The sequence below is a fragment of the Myxocyprinus asiaticus genome, chromosome 29, assembly GCF_019703515.2.
Source record: "Myxocyprinus asiaticus isolate MX2 ecotype Aquarium Trade chromosome 29, UBuf_Myxa_2, whole genome shotgun sequence".
In the NCBI taxonomy this organism is placed as follows: Eukaryota; Metazoa; Chordata; class Actinopteri; order Cypriniformes; family Catostomidae; genus Myxocyprinus; species Myxocyprinus asiaticus.
In genome coordinates, this window is record NC_059372.1 from 44821142 (window position 1) to 44839084 (window position 17943).

The 17943-nt window shown below is 36.6% G+C and overlaps 1 protein-coding gene across 2 annotated transcripts in view; it reads right to left on the reverse strand.

Annotated features, from left to right (window-relative positions):
* Positions 1-17224, reverse strand: part of slc6a1a (solute carrier family 6 member 1a) — a 92899-nt gene extending 75675 nt beyond the window's left edge. The window contains exons 1-15 of one of the 2 annotated variants that reach the window (XM_051661252.1): positions 16671-17224; positions 15627-15942; positions 15375-15506; positions 14916-15016; positions 14664-14773; positions 14404-14536; positions 14102-14236; positions 13916-14019; positions 13381-13505; positions 13090-13202; positions 11239-11370; positions 10999-11101; positions 6529-6629; positions 3189-3356; positions 160-2241 (exon numbers count right to left, since the gene is read on the reverse strand). In XM_051661252.1, the coding sequence (XP_051517212.1) occupies positions 1933-2241; positions 3189-3356; positions 6529-6629; positions 10999-11101; positions 11239-11370; positions 13090-13202; positions 13381-13505; positions 13916-14019; positions 14102-14236; positions 14404-14536; positions 14664-14773; positions 14916-15016; positions 15375-15506; positions 15627-15861 (2001 nt within the window). In that variant the 5' untranslated portion in view covers positions 15862-15942; positions 16671-17224 and the 3' untranslated portion in view covers positions 160-1932. Of the gene's footprint in view, positions 1-159; positions 2242-3188; positions 3357-6528; positions 6630-10998; positions 11102-11238; positions 11371-13089; positions 13203-13380; positions 13506-13915; positions 14020-14101; positions 14237-14403; positions 14537-14663; positions 14774-14915; positions 15017-15374; positions 15507-15626; positions 15943-16670 lie in introns of those variants that run through there. The other variant, XM_051661254.1, reaches the window with a different exon arrangement.
* Between the last annotated feature and the right edge of the window lie 719 nt (positions 17225-17943).

The window sequence follows — 17943 nt, forward strand, 5'->3', positions numbered from 1 at the left end:
ACGGCTTATTTGTTGTTATAGTGCATTCTTTGATGTCTTTATTTGCACTGGACATTTAAGAGGGATACTGTTTGAAGAATAATTAGCTTGTCTTTGTAACACAGATTTATAATAAACGGCTTCTGTAGTGAACACTGAAATTCAACGCACACATTGTAGACTACGAATATTTCTATGTTTATTCATACATTTTACATAACAATCGTGCTTTTTTGATATAACACCATTTAAATACATGTCTTATGTATAATTTGTTTTAGGCAGTGTAACAGTTAAAAATATACAAAACAATATTTTTTTCTTACGAGACATAAATTCTAATCCTTTTTATAATCATCATCATCATCATCATCATCACTCACTTCTCATTATTTCCATAAGATATGTGCTTCGGTATTAGAGAACAAAATATTATTGCAGAAAACAGCAATTGTTTTTCAAATATTTTGACATTTAGACAAGAACTTAATAATGGAATACTGACATTCACGATTACATGTTTTACACAATACAATTTTACAATAAAGTTCCAGATAAAACTGCAGTAAAGTAATTTTGTACAAAATTCACAGGGCATAGCAATTTCACATTTTATGTAGGTACTTATCTCCCTTTAGTAAACATGTTTAAGACGACCAAATGCTTTTTCACATGTAGCTGCCTTTGACGCAAACTGTCGCCACACCATTGCCCAACCAAAGCAGTCTGTGTGTACTTTGTCTTGTGTGGGGGGGGGGGGGGGGGGCAAAAACCCTAAATATTTTTTGTATTGTATGTGTTACTAACTTGATAAAAAAATTATCAAGAGAATGTTTTGTATACTTTTCCAAGAAAGTATGGCACAATCTAGTAGTGTAAACTATTAAGTGGCTAGTTATAGCTATTGTTTTTTTTTTTTTTTTTCTTCTTCTAAGCACTGCACTGATTCAACATTTTGGCACATGAATTAACTGATGGTCATGCAAATACAGCTGAACATTGTAGCTCCATTGATCAGTGTATCACAGGCTTAATGATATGCATTCTGGGTCAGATACATACCAGAGATTTGATTATTTTTTTATATTCCTGAGGGGGCATGTAAACAGGACTCTGAATTGACAGTACTCATCAAAAGTCTGTACTTGACAGCAAAAAGGTTCACCCTGTGTTTTGCTTTTTCCTATTTTCTTGTATTTTTGTACCCTGTGCTTTACAAACTACACTCTGCCTGGCATAGATTCGTTTTTGCTTTAGTCTATGATTTTGGTCCTTGGTCACAACATTAAAGTACAAAGAACTCTAAAAATAATTCTAAAAATATTTCAGTCACAGACAAATTGTTTCTCTTTTTTTCTCTCAGAAAAAAAAAAAATAGGAACAGTCTCTTTCAACAAAAATATAAAACAACACATAGTGGGTCACCCAAGGGCGATGAAAATTTGTTGTGCTTCAGGCACAGGGCTTGCTTGATACATCTTGGTTCTTCCAAATGACCCAGAATGTAACGTAATCTCGCCCTTTTTCTCTTTGATGCTTGTGTGCCCTCTGAGCTTTAGTCCCCAGTGCAACATGGAAACAGTCTATCACATCTCACAGATATAGCTTATGCATTGAGAAGCAGTGCACTGTCCTTAAATCTAACTCACAGTATAACCTTAGTAGAGACAGATTCACATAATACATAGTATATAAGTAATTTTAAACATGGACACTCTTTGCTCTGCATTTGGGATACTTACAGATTTAGGTGTAAGTTTTCCAAATGCAGCATTTTTTTTGTGTGTTTGTGGTTTTTTTTTAATTAATTTATTTATTTTTTACTTTTTTTTATTTTTTATGTTGATTATGTATGACCCCTGGAGGTAGATGATTCTATTACTGTATAAACATGGAAGTCCTCTGTGTTGTTAATCTTTGATTGCTCTCTGCTGGGGTTCACCTACACTGCTTTTACACGTTGGCATCACTGCCAGGGTAAGGTGGAGAAGAATAATCAGCCTGTGCCTGTGGCTGAGATGGCGTCTGCAGTTGCAGCGGTTGTTGTGGTTGCTGCATTTGTTGTGGTTGCTGTGGTGATTGCTGCTGCTGCGGCTGTTGCAGTTGCTGTGGTGCTTGGTCTGGTGGCTGTGGTTGTTGGGGTGATTGCTGTAGCTGCGGTGATTGCTCTGGTTGTTGTGGCTGCGACTGCAGCTGCTGTTGCTCTGGCCCATTCTCCTGAGCACGTCTCACTGCAGGAGGCTGCAGCATTATCCTGATGCGCTGAAATGAGCCGACACAAGCAGCACCAGTGAGCACAGGTATACTTATATTAAACATGTGCACAGATAGTCATTATTCGATTAACTGTTCAACACGCCTGTATTCGAATATCAAAATAACTATTCAGTTATTTTACATTTGTAATAGTGGTCTGCAACCCGACCAGAACCTGACAGGTTTGGGTCCGTTTTTCAAGTATAGGGTGAGTTATGGGCTGTTTAAACGTGCTTTGCATGCGTTTGCGCTGTTTAACAATTGTTTTTCTACGTAAACATGCGCTGGACGAATGCTTTGACCGTTGCACCACATCTCACAATTTTTTCATCGTCTCGCGCAGATTTTTTTTTACTCGCACCATTTATTAGACACTGTCAAATAAACAAAACCGTACACTTTCTATAAACGCTTCTTTAGACATCTGCGTTCTGTTTAATTTGTTGCACTGTGTGTAGCATAGTGAGCAGCATATTCAGAAAAAAGAAGCCATGTACGTTCTTTTCCTACTATTCCCTAAACAACAAATTCAATGAATTGCAAAAATGTAGGTCAAGTCTCCTCCTTACTCTGAAAATGTGTTTCTTCAATAGCTTGACTTTTCACAACTGTCTGCATCAAATGTCATCCAGAATTACCTTTGCGCAGATAAATGAATAATTACAGCCAAAATCTGATTAATACAGGTATATTCCGTATTCCTTATATGTGGTTATTGCAATCAGGTTACTGCACGACTAATATCAGAATATTCTTGAGCATGTAAACATAGTCATAGTAATCTAATAATAAGTTATTAAACTGTAGGCTACTCTTATCTTTGAAACTTAAAGCTAAAACAACAGTGCACAAGAGAAACTGTGATGTGAAAACTAACAATACTAACAGTACTAACTATAGTGATGTCTGCTGATTAAATTTGAGCACTACTGAATGAAACTGAAAACAGTTACCTCCTTATAAGTGCCCTTCAGGGTGAGGAACATGTAGACCATATAGCCGGGAATGAGGACCATAGAGGACAGGGCCATGAGCCAGCCCACCCCCTGACCCCATGTAGGGAACACGTAGTTGTTCATTTTAAGAGGAACCATTTGCACTGCACTGAAGAGGAACACACCCTGCAGGGAGGCTTTGTTTAAAAATACTGCTTTTTTCACATAATCACACTTTTTGTTATAATTCCTTTGTAAGTTGTTGTGAAACTTTATATTGAAGAACTCCAGACTTTGAAAACATCAATTAAACTTTTATCAGGTTTAAATACAAGGCAGGAACGGGATACTTGGTAACATGAGTGTATGGGAAGAACAATAAACCTACTAAGTATTAAGGCAAACTGTAATCCATATTTTTATTTACTTTTGGTACACTATTTATCTGGTATACATGTTCCTAAAGTACAAAGAAATAAACCATTGTATCATAATGAGTAGGTTTTTTTTTTTAATTAAGATTAAGGATAAGGGTCATTCTACAAAGCAGATATCTTTTGTGTCCCTCATTATGTTTTGAGTAAATAATGACTTTAACAATGAATAGCTGTTGCCAATTTTTAGGATGTGTTGTTATGAACAGGCATTTTTCTAAAAACATCAACAACAAAAACAGTAACTTTATTTTATTTTCATTTTATTTGCTGTTTTGATTACAGATGCAATTACATGCAGTTAAATATAACAACAAAAGAGTCCTATGAAATCCGTTTTATTTTTTTCCAAATTCAGTTTTATTTTTTTCCAAATTCCAATTTTTCCATTTTATTTTCTTTGAATTCCGTTTTTTTATTTATTTATTTATTTATTTATTTTTTTGTTTGTTTTTTTTACATTTTATTATAAAAAATCTAATCAAATTAATTCATAGAATGTTTAGCAAATGAGAATAGAACAATTACTTTTCAACATACCATTGCATTATTTTATAGTGCTACTTTACTGATCCTCACAGCACAATCCAAAAACCAGCACTGAATTATTGAATTTTTTTGTCAAATACAGTGCTGCACAGTAGAGCATCACAGTATTAATGAAAGCAGTGATGAAACTCTCGCTTGTGAGATATTGCTTAAATATAATGTAATTATTATTTATATGTTATTATTATCATTACTACTACTACATACTATATTTTACCATACAAAAGTAATATATTTCTGTCGCATTTTTTCAATTTCACGCATTAAATGGAGCTTTTATTTTGGCCTTTTGGCAGAAAACCGGATGTTTTTGATAACTTCACTTCTCACCTCTGGAAGAGATACCTCTCATGTCAATCTCACGAGATTCTTACACGGTGTTGACTGGAAGTCACACAGCAATTTGGAGTGCTTGTAAAAGATGATTTTAAATTGCCTGTTTTGACAAATAGTCATTCTTGATGACCAGTTCAAGCTCTAAAATAAAGATTTTACAAATTAAATGTTATAACTTTAGCTCTATGTCTGCAAATGTCAATCATGAGATATTGTTGGTCAGTGGAAAAGTATATCAATTAGTTCTGTTAACAAGAGTTGGAGTGGGTGGTCTAGTGGTAACTAATACAGATCTTATTTTATAGGCTCCGGGTCCTAATCCGCCCTTATGCAACTTTATATTTTAATAAAACAATGATTGCATCCACACCTCAGTAAGATTTAAAGTAATATGTGCCCTAACATGAACTTCTGTCAAAATATTACTGTGTCCTAGAAACATGGGATGCTATATGAGATTTCAAGAAGACAACAGGATTTTTTGATAATAATACAAATAATTATAATAGGGCAGAGGCTATTTGCACTAAGTGCAAATAGTGGCAGGTACTATTTGCACCCCTAATTTAATACGAAATACAGGGCATTACTGCAGTGTGTTTATTGTGTTTATTTAGAGTCCCACAGACACCCTACACCCTTACAAAAATGTACCATGTAACTATGGCTTCTACCAAGAAACATGGTTACTACAATATTACTAACCATGGTTAATTTTACCCAGATCAAACCTTTCTCTCAGCTCTCTGACCAAACCAACATTTACATTAATTTTATTTATTATTGTAAGTAGTATTAAAGAAAAATATTAGGAGTGGAGACAGAAACAGCATGGGGAAAACTGGGTCAAATGGCAAATTTGAATCCTGGCCATCCGCATGGAAAAAAAAGCACATCCATACCATCTTTACACACTAAGCCATTGCAGCAATATTTGAGAGTGCAGTTTGTCTTTAATTTTTTCTTCCACCAGACTATTTGAGTGCAAACAGCCGCACTGTGTGGCAGGTGCTTTTTACACCTAGTGCAAATAGTCACTCCATAATAATAATAATGTTACATTGTTGATATTATTGAAGTTTTTGATTCTCTCCATCACATATGCTGAGACGCGAGCAGGAAAAGCACAGGCAAAAGCATCATAACAGAATGCACATGTGTGAGAACTTGACGTAAGAGAGGGATCCCTTCTAGACATGACTCCGGAAAAGCAGTTTGCTTTATGTGCTAATTTGCTTAGGGCTACGATTTAAGTATAAAATAATAATTATAAATACATAGTCTGCATGTGCTGCACGCTTCACATTGAATAAAGTGATCTGCTCTTTGTAATTACACAGAGTGCGCATGATGTTAATGATGCGGTTAGTGTATAAGCAGCGGCTCCTCACAGTCACTTACTGTTGAACCATGCAGCTCGTGCAGACTGTATATTTGTTTAATTAAATCTCAGCCTTTTGTGGTTTAATTATCACACTAGGACATATCACGATTTTAATTTGATTCATTGTGCATTTATACTGTACATTGATTTTATCCCAAATATGTCAAATTCCGTGAAATTCCACATTTTATAATTAATTCCATTTTTATGTACTATATGTACATAGCAGTTAAAGACACCTTATATAAATTGGGTCCAAATCACTTTTCACAATGGAACAGGCACCCATTTCATAGAATGACCCATAAAAACCCATAGAATGGGTTATAGAATGACCCATAAAAGCGCAAAAAGAGATAGTGGCTGTAATTTTACCAACCTTAAGTTTTTTCTCCCTAGCTTAGCTCTTAGATTGTCAAGTTGCTCAGTTAGCATCGCTAGCTGACAGGTATTTCATTTGTGAGATGTAATATTTAAAAAACAATAGAGTTCAGGGGTCACAGACAATGATGCACACACACACTCAAAAAAAAAAAAAAAAAAAAAAAAAAAACGCCATGATTAAGAATAGTATATGCATGCCCTAGTCATTCAATCTGTTATTGCCTTGTACACCTCATTTAATTCTGAACAAGACAAAAAGGAGGTTACTTACAGCAACAACCAGAGGGGTGAAGAAAACCCAGCACAATTTCCACCATAGACATGGCTTGTACCCAATCATTTCCTGGATGTTATCATAGAACTTGTTCACACCTGAAATTGTATGACATTTGATGAAATCCTGTTCCTATGATTAATAGGATTTATCTATCTATGTGCAGCAGTAGTGAGAATCTAGAGGGAAAAATGGAAATTAACATTCTTAAAAATAAAAAGGTTCATTAAAGGTTTTTATAGCCTGATGTCACAGAAAAGCATTTTTAAGTTCCACAAAAAAAAAAAATAAATAAATAAAAAAAAAAAAAACAATTTACGCTCTAGTGCTTTAGAAAACCATTTTAAAAACAGTTCAGGGAAATAACCTAATGTGCTACAATGAACCACTGAGGACCTTTATTTTAAAGAGTATATGGAGGTGTGGGGTGGTAGGATGGTTGTGAAGAGAGAAAACATATTCATGATAGAAAAGGTTAAAGAACTAATAATCCACATAATCCACATCCTGGACAGTTATGAGCAATTAGAGACCCCATGGGTACACAGAAACAATTATGAAGAAATAAGAAACATCTGCCCTACCATAATAAGACCTCAAATCCTGTGTCCTGAGGCAGTATGCCTATTCAAAAACTTGAAGGCCACCATTTTGTATGAAACAAACAACATCCATGAATATACTAGACACCTGACTCCCCATGATGAGTTTTTAAGACAATATCTCAGACAGCAACAGGTTAGGAAAATGGATCAGTGACAAAATGACCAGCAAATATAACGGAAGACAAGCCCTTTCCATGTACTGTAGAACTACAACCAAAGGTTGTCAACATTGTGAAATCCTACCATTGGCTGTAAATGATGACAGAGTGCACAAGGTAGCACAAGCACCAGCACTTATAACCAGATTAATACACACTATGTAAAGATGAACAGAGGCTCCATATGAGGTTACTAAGATTGCAAACTGGTGAAACCCTTTGGAGAACCTCTAGGAGCCCCTTTGAAAGTGGATCAAATGCCTTACTCAAGGAACTTCAATATACAGTATAAAGTGTCACAAAACATTTCCCTTATGCAGGCATGTGATCGGCAAAGGACAAAAAAGCAGGAAAATATACAGAGCAAAGACTGTGGCACAGCGAGCAACCTGAACACCCACCCAAGCGCTGCTAGCTCAATCGCCATATCGCAATATTAACCTTAGTTGATTCCGTAATGCTGCCTGATGGATATACCAATGTCTTAGAGGTCAAAGTCTGCAGGTTTCAAAGCGTTTTGTGTGGTTTTCCCCCTAAATGTACTGTAAGTGCCTTTTTTACAACTGTCAAGCTGGTATTTCCACATTAATATGAAAATGACAATTAATAAAAATGTAATATTACATGTTCTTAGGAGTGCCAACCAGGGGCGGACTGGGAAGAGAAATCAGCCCTGGATTTGAAATAAAAACAGGCCCAAAAGTGTGTGTAGATAAATAAAATGCATGTTTATTTACCCATTTAAATGGGGGAAAAACATGTCTAACATTTTCTATTGTCTGGACTCTGTCTGCAGGGGTTTATGATTATACATACAAATGGTTCGATATACTGGCACTGAGTTCTTTATATGTGAAGTAAAATTGTATGTTTTTACTACAAATATCACATTTGTAACGCTTGAATTGCAGCTTAACATTAGCAATATTTAACCTGTCAGCAACTGTGGCAACGGTTCAAACTCGTTTTATTTCCAACAGTTTATAAGCTTTTACTTCTCTGGATTAATTAAAATAAACTTCACTTACTTGAATAAAGCGCTGATGGCGAAATCAGTAACCCACATCTCACGCATTCTCAACATTAAAGGCTGAATGACACTCTTTTGGGTGAAAAGTGCTTAAAGAGAATGCACAGAATGCACATCTTATTGAGAATTCATGTGGGTCACATTATTAGGTCAGAAAAAACTGATTAATCTGGAAAAAAAATTAGAAATCTTCTAGAACCGAATGGGTTCCATCTTGTAAATTTCTCAGAGAACTGCCCAATATGAATGAATGGATGACTTAAGGATTTCTGAAGGGATCCACCAGTGTGGCAATCTCAGGAATCCTAAGTTGTGTCTAAAGTATCTTTCCATTTGTATAGTGCAGGCTCTACAACTTTAACAATAACCAAGGTACAGGCTTTACAAGAAAGCCCATGAGGCTATCCAGCACCTGCAAATATGCAAGATGCAGGCAGGAATATCATACACTTAGGGTGACCAGATGTCCAAATAAAACCAATACAGACCCGACCCAGAGGGATGAATGATAATAGCGTCATAAAGTACAGGTCAAGGTAGCAAAATAAAACGCATCCAGTTTCTAATATACATCTTTTCCTCTGCAACCTGATCCTCTGTCTCAGTCAGTAAAATGGCACCCCTGTACCAAAGAGCTATGTAATGTCATAGACTATAATTTTAGTTTTTGTTAAATATTATTGTATCATGCATCTTGATTGAATTTTTTTATTGATCGTTTATTACATATACTGTTCTGTTTATTTTAGCAAACACATGCATATTTCTGATTTTTGGTCATGGTCATCTCCCTACATATAGTACACTAAATGCACAACCAAATCACCAAGAATAATATACAGAAACATTTGAGATAAACACTGGCTGAAAACTCCAATTGAACCTACATTGGTGGACTACAACGTACTTCTCGGCCAGTAAAAAATGTAATTTTCTAGATATGCAGGTGAGTAGTATGAATACATTCCTGGACATACTTCATCCGGGAACGTGGGCATTGTCCTGTGACTCAAACATATGATGTAATAACAACAACTGCAAAAATGATTTAATCAGACACACTACTCCATCGCCATACTGTTTTTGGAATACGATATAGTATGGAAGTATGCATATTTTGACGCAGCCTAAGATCCTGTGGGATTTCCCGAATCAGACAGACAAGCAATGACTGGCCAACTAACATACTACAAATCTCACAGTCAAAGAGCAAAAACAAGGCAGTGGTGATGTAGCGGTCCCAGATGACAGAACCATCAAGAGGACACATGAGCTTACAGGGATAATTCACCCAAAAATTTCAATTCTCATTTACTCACCCTCATGCCATCCCAGATGTGTATGACTTTCTTTCTTCTGCTATACACAAATGAAGAATTGTTTTTTTTTTTTTAGCTCTGCAGGTGCACACAGTGTAAGTGAATGGTGGCCAGAATTTGAAGCTCCAAAAAAGCAGATAAAGGCAGCATAAAATTAATCCAAATTACTCCGGTAGTTTATCCATGTCTTTAGAAGCGATATGATAGGTGTGGATGAGAAACAGATTAATATTAAAGTCCCTTTTTACCATAAATCTCCACTTTCATGAGCCCTCCTATGTGCGTTCATGAGAATTTATTCTCTCCTTTCCTATATTCCTCCCTTTTTTCTTTTTCATCTCCCTGCTAGTATGCGGCAATATGCACGAAGATTGCGAATCGCCAAAAAAACTAAGAACAAAGAACTCTGTCCTCTTGTGAGCGCACATAGAAGGGCTGGGCAAAGTGGAGATTTATAGCAAAAAAGGACTTAAATATTAAGCTGTTTCTCACTCACACCTATCATATTTCTTCAGAAGACATTGGAGTCATATGGATTACTTTAATGCTGGCTTTATGTGCTTTGTGGACTTTCAAAGTTCAAAATGGACCAACAGAGCTGAAATATTCTTCTAAAAATCTTTGTTTGTGTAGAAGAAAGAAAGAAAGAAAGAAAGAAAGAAAAAGAAAGAAAGTTATACACATCTGGGAGTAAATGATGAGAGAATTTTCCATTTTGTGTGAAGTATTATTTTAAGAAACAGCCGGGACTGAAGCTATGAGGCAAGACAAAACCACAGCAGGAAGGTGATCAGACTGTTCTCACAATGACACAATGCAAACACAAGGCAAACAGTGGAGACCTTCTATTCTACTTTAAGTCTCAAAGACCCTTATCATCACAATATTACAATTCTATACAATTTTTGTCTTCAAATATGTGTCTCCAAAGGACATCAATTCAAACTTTCCAGCCTGATATGGAGTCTTAAAAAGAATATATTCACAAAAGACGATTTACAAATTCATTACACAATGAATTTGCATATTCAACAATGAATTCGTAAAACAACCTGTGTTTTTATTAATCATGTTTTGCATTTATGAATCATATTTTGTGAACATGAATTAAGTTACACATTTGTGAATCAAATTTTATGAAAATATACATTTTATTTTGTGAATGTGAATTATGTTATGAATTTGTGAATGCTATTTTGTACTTTTTGAGAGCATTCTTAATCCATTGCAGGATGACTGACAACCAAAACATTTTTTCCATTGCTAGAGTGGTGAAAAGAACTGGCACAATGCATAATCCATTGAAAACATGTGAAAAACAATGCAGATTGTGTAACAAGACTTAATGGATTTACCGTAGCACCAGGAGATTGAGATACACTCAAAGAAAACCAGAAAGAGCAGACACATTCCGCTGGCCGAGTAATAATCAAAGAGTTTGAACACGTAGAGGCCGCCCTAACACAAGAAACACACAATCGTTATGTTATGTAAAACTCTGCAATCTACAATCATATTAATATTACAATCTTTCACCCAAAATCTCCTCAGCTTTATACATTCTTCACACAGTGTGTATTTGAAGACTGCTTTACCTGTGTGATATTGGATAGACCGATGGCGTAGGACACAACACAAACACATGCGATGAAAATCTCTCTCCTCTTCCTGAGCATCCGTGGGAACTCATCCACCAGAGCAGTGATGAAGCCCTCCACTGTACAGAACTGCAAACCAGTGTCAACACTGCTATTGTGACGCCGTCTTTACATGGCAAATTTACAAGTGTTAAAGAATAGATCCTAATGGACATGATCAAGGTTGAAGATTTTTTCTGCTGAAACTGAACTAATGGGGGCATGATGAAAATGCAGCTACAATTCTATTCACAAAATTAGTTTGCCAATGTTTCTACACAGTGCTGTTATTTTTTTATTTTATTTTTTCTTAGATTTTTGTCTAGTTTAATATGATTTCTGATGGTGTACTTTTGATAACTTGGAGGGATTGGTAAGGGTTTAAGTTGATGCAGAGGTGGAGTATGTTATTCAATTCTGATAAAAGATTATAAAGATACAGTATGTTTTATACTTTAGATTATTACACAGGTCTCTGAAATATGAGATATTTATTGGTCAATGGCGCCATCTAGCAATCTGATATTCCTGAATAACAACTTCACATCAGGGACACAGTAAGTCAACCAGGTATTGCGAGTGATCTTTCATACTTCTCGGATCACTGTGCAATGACCATCTTACTGCTCGTTATCCAGCTTATTACAAAACTACTCGCCAAATAATAAATGGACATGAAATATTGACTTGAATTGAAATTATATTATTAGCTTACCTGTAGAGACAGGTAAACTCAAATTACACAATTTCAATGCAAATCAATGTTTTATATCCATGTATTTATTTATTTAGGTAGTAACCATTTAATAAGCGGGATAATGTACAGTCAGCCAGTTGTTATCGCAAAATAAACCCCTTTAAGTGATCACCCTGTCGGGGTTTATTTTCTGATAACAACCGGCTGACGGTACATTATCCCTTACATAAAGTGCACTGGTGAATAACGCACATTAAGAGTAGGAATGTGTATTGGAAAATTAAACAGGGTCAAATTTTATTTCAGGTGTTGCGTTACAGTGATAACTGCATTAATTTAGGCCAATTTGAATAAAATTGTAATTATAACACTTAAAGTCATAAAAACTGTAATAGTTTTAATAAAACAAAGTCCAGCATATATCCATCAAAATATATTGTGCACTAGCTTAACTGTTGGCTGTTTACGGTGCACAACTTTGTGCATATATATATATATAGCAAATTCAATTGTGGTCACAATTTCCAAAAACAAACAAATAAAAACAAATAAGGGAACAACTCAAGTCATTGATCATCAAATAATTACAAAAATTATAACAATTTTACTAAATTGCCTTTTAAGCAGGTCGATGTAACAGAAATGGTAGTCAGTTCCACCTCAGTTCAGTCTAGACCAGTGGTTCCCAGCCCTGTTCCTGGAGGCCCCCCAACACTACAGTACACTTTTTGGATATCTCTCTAATCAAACACACCTGATTCAACTCATCCGTTCATTAGTGGAGACTCCAAGACCTGAATTGGGTGTGTCAGAAAAGGGAGATATACAAAATGTGCAGTGCTGGGGGGCCTCCAGGAACAGGGTTGGGACCTGTGGTCTAGCCACTGGTCTAGACAGTTTAATCAGACTCCTCTAAACAAAAGCAAAAATCCGCAATATATGTAGCAATTAAAAAGCAACATCAAAGGATGTGACTGGACACAAGGCTAATTGAGTTGTTTAATATTCCTTGTGTTTCCACTAGTGGCCACCAATGCAAGCACATCTAAAGTACCTACTCGATCCTGCTCGCTCCTGTTTCTGGGTCAGATCTTAAATATGTGATTTCTCACCTGGCTGTCGATTCCCAGCATCAGCAGCATGGAGAAGAAGAGAATAGCCCACAGTGGTGAGACGGGTAACTGCGTCACAGCCTCTGGATAAGCTAAGAATGCCAAACCAGGACCTGCAATACACAGCACACCATTAAATCACGAAAAGATCATTTCGGCTAAGTGAAAGACTTATTTTACTACAGTAAATAGATTTCTATATACCACTGCTTCAAATTCAAATGAAGCATTAGGGAGTTGGATGTCAACAGATGATTGCAATGTTATGGTTATGTAATGTGAATTAATTACCTGATGCAGCTACATCAGCGATTGGTCTCTTTGTCACATGTGCCATGAAGCCCACAATAGAGAATATCACAAATCCAGCAAACATACTAGTGAAGGAATTTATACAGCATACAATGATAGAGTCCCTGCAGGACAGAAAAAAACATTCTGTTATCAAATGTACTATATGACTGTCCCAATCATTCTACAAACTGACCTGATTTGCTCCATATGAATGTGGCATTTAAGGAGAGGATGGATTATTTAAGAGATCTCTAGCCAAATACATAGTCGAATGTTTCATTAAATGGTACTTCTGAGAACATGCTTCTTCTTTTTATTCATATGCTAAAATATCAAGCCTGATAATGGGCATGAAAATCACAATCGTAGTTCCACTGCAGGTTTGCCTACACGTTCAAACAAAAATAATCTCAGCAACAAAGGAGAATCAATTGACGTTAAAATCAAAGTTCAGGGGCCTATAGCACTGGAACATGGTCAAGTTATGCAGAACTAAGTGATGGAATATTGATCTGGTATGTTCTGGTTGTACCTGTACACATTGTTATGGAAAGGGTTGTAGCTGCCTAGAGCAATAAGAGAGCCCAGACCCAAACCATATGAGAAGAAGATCTGCGTTGCTGCATCCAGCCAAACCTGAGATGAGAAATGACACCATTTAGCAGCTTGTTTTGGTGTGTTGAATCCTGTTTGAATGATTAAACCAGTGATTAATCACCTCAGATTCTTTCAGCTTCTCGAAATCAGGAGTGATGTAGAACAAGATTCCTTCCTTTGCCCCGGGCAGTGTCACTCCACGAATGAACAGAATGAACAACATAAAGTATGGGTAGGTGGCCGAGAAGTACACGACCTAAAAAACATTGATTTCTTCATAAAATATCGTCCCACTGTGTATTGGAAACAAACTCATGGTGCATTTCAGGTTCAATCCACAAATTCAAAAGCCATCTCTGCTTTACATTTAATGTAATGAAATCATTATGGACTCAGCCTTAAAGACCAACAAAGACGTCTTACCTTTCCAGTCCAGCTCACACCTTTCCAGATACAAAAGTAGACGAGGACCCAAGCAATGGCCAGTGTTATTGCAAGTGGAACGCGAATCTCACCAGGTTTTTCTAAGCCATCGGTCATTTGATGCACATTGCGTCTGTATGAACACATCATGCGACACAATTACACTTCACAAAAAGACAGTTGATGAACATATTTCTTATGTATCTTCATGCACAAAGGTCATGGAAGGTCATGCACAAACACTTTTCCCACAATCTTACTCCCAAAATTCCATGACAGCACTAGTGAGATTGGTGGTGTCTATTATGCTGTAGTTTGTATAGCATCTTTCTGTATTCCATGGATTGTTACATGATTTCCATGGCAGTTCCTAGAAAGAGTAGAACAATGCTTTACATTTTCTATATTTAATTAATATCCTCGAATATTTTTGACCATTGACATGACACATGTTGTTCAAATGTTCGTAAAAATCACATGCAAACAAATACAGTATGACAAGAAATGCTTACAGTGGTAAAGGAGTTGTACAGGTAGTACAGGGCCCAGGCAATGATAACAATGTAGTAAATGTTCAGCCAGAATGATAGAACAGCAGCAGCAAGACCAACACCTGCAGTTGCAACATATTGTGTTTCAATTAATTAACCTGCGTCTGATACTAGTGGGTGAGGTGGCTCAGAGCCGGCTTATTATAGGCGCTTTTATTACATCAATTGGTTTGGCACATGTGTACAGTCAATTTGGAACACATAGTGATACAATAACAACAACTATCAGTATCCACATACAGTATATACAAAGAAAACAACAACTAACTACCCATGGGTGAATCTAAATCTCATCTAGCTTGCGTTTACTGGAGTTGTCAGACATCACCAACATTGCGCACTTCTAGAAACAGGCAAAATTTTCAGCATGAAGAAATGGGGCAGATAAAAATATGGCAAGAATAGGAGATCATAATGTACCTTTGAACATAGGAGCCAGTTTCCAAACCCCAAGGCCGCCAATGGATGTGTACTGTCCAAGAGCGCATTCAAGAAAAAACAGAGGAACTCCCGCAAAAAAGAGCGTCAAAAAATAAGGGATCAAGAAAGCCCCTGAAATCATAGAAATACATGAAAATCACGAAATGGAGAGCTCTGCGCAACAACATAAAGCACACATTCACATGCAACACACACATCTCAGACACTTCGTGAAGGTCAAGTCGCTCTTACCGCCGCCGTTTTTCCCGCACAGATACGGAAATCTCCACACATTGCCCAGTCCGATGGCGTAGCCCACACATGACAGCAGAAAATCAAACTTCCCGCCCCAAGTTTCTCTAGCTGGAATGTCTTTCTTCTTCTTCTCGGTTTTGTCGTCTTCTGCTTTGGGTTTGTCGTTAGTTGAGATCTCGTTGAGTTCCGTCACAACTTGTCCATCGGTGCTTTTGGTGTTGTTTGTCGCCATGATTTCAGCACCAGTCCGCGCAGACAGCAGCACAGCTCCACACAAACACCCGCTCGAACCCGAGATAGCGCGTCAGTTAACCTGAAACACCGAAACGAAATGTACTTTTTCCCTACCGAAAACCCCGCTTGTTGAATTACATGGAGCGTTGCCGTGTTTCTAACTGAAACGGAATTGTCTGTCATGGCTGTCATATAAATATTTTTTGATTTTTTTCTCGAACGATCGACCAGTCAGCCTCTCAATTGTGTTTTTTCTTTGTGTGATATATTTATTAGTGAGATGGCACCTCAAATGCAAGCAAATAAATCCCCCAGACAAAATACAGCGTTCATTTTGTGGCATTTTATTTACGTTGTCCATGTAGCCACATCAACTTTTAGTTGGGTTTCTTTAATAAGCAAAACGCATTTCGTGACTTTTTTTCTTCATTTTTTTTTTTTTTTATTCTCATCATAATTGCAATAAATTGCTTTTTTTTATTTATTTTTTTTTGCAAATATATTTATAGGTTATTTTCTGCATTTTGCCAATTGCATTTTAAAATAAATACATGTTATTTGCAATTTGATATATAGATATCTGAATATGTATACGTTGAGCGGATTTTTCAGCTCCAGTGCAATCTTTGTGAATTTTCTAACGGAATAAAAAAATTCCAATGAATGAAAATTGAGTGCATTGACACTGTTAATGTGAGGACACATTCAGCATGCTACTCTCTCTTTTCTTTGTCTCCCACAAGAGACCACATGGTCGAACAAACCTTTTCATACTGATCACTGAAAATCATTTTCATAGTTACTTACAGTGAATTTGAATTCTCTCCTAAAGGAAATGTGTCCGTGTTTCGTGCAGTGAGGTATCCGTAGATTCCTCTCCGAGTAGTAAACTTCCAATATGACTTGGCACATAAATGAGTGTTGTGTCCATGTAAAGCGGTCCTGAGGGAGCTGTCCACGGGCGAGTGGTGCTGGATCCACCGAACAGCGACAGTCTGAGATCAGCAGCGACTCAACATCTCCAGAGCGCCAATGTCATGTGAAAGTCAACACCCCCCACCGCCACCACCACACACACACACACACAAGTGCGCGCTGCTTCGGGTCAGGAACACAAGCCTTTACCTTTATGTGTATGTTTTAACATCATTCAGACAGAAATAAACCATTTCCTGCTCTCAAAAGAGCACTTAAGTCTTTTACAAAAATAAATAAATAAAATAAAAATCGAGCACAATTCTTTGTCATTCCAATGTTACAACATACGGAGTACATCCGTGAGCTATTTCTTTGTTTATTCTATCGGAATCCTTGGAATCTTGACATACAAATCATGTTTCATTGAGTATGACTCACTCTTATCCATTTATCTGTGGCTGTCATGATTTTCAAATGAACTCATGTATCCACTGCCCACTCTAAAGATTTCCATTTCACAAACCCTGCCCACTATGAACCATAATTTATCATCGCCTTAAATATGGCAGATGAGCAGTGGAACAGGTGAGCCTATTGACACTGCGTCCTCCCCCCTCAGGTGTGGACACACAAACATCATTTCTCAATTGAAACTGTTGACACTTCACAGGAATATAGGATGCCTCAAGTCAAATAAAGTGGCATTGGACAATATCTGTTAAGAGAACCGTGATTGGATTGCATTATTTTCCATTTTCTCCATAGTTTTGGCCATCTGTTTGAAGTCAAGGATCTCCATCCTATTCTGAAATATGTGTGGTGAGTAAATCATTTTCAATACATACACTGTAAAATTTGTTTTGTCACGTAGCCAAAAAATTTAGTAACATCTCAATTATATTCAAATTATTATTTAATATGACTAATTAAACTTGACTACATTAGATTACACCACCAAACGTCATGTGAAGGGTCAGAACAGCTAGAAATAGCAACAATAAAAACTGCAAATTTTCACTACTTAAGATCTTAAAAACAATCAAACCTTCTGCCTGTCAATGTTATGGAGCTCAGAGATGTTTTGTACCCTGATTTCTTCTCAAATGTTAAAGTACAGAATTGTAAATGTCAGTAAACAATGGTTAATGAAAAGTGCCCGTTC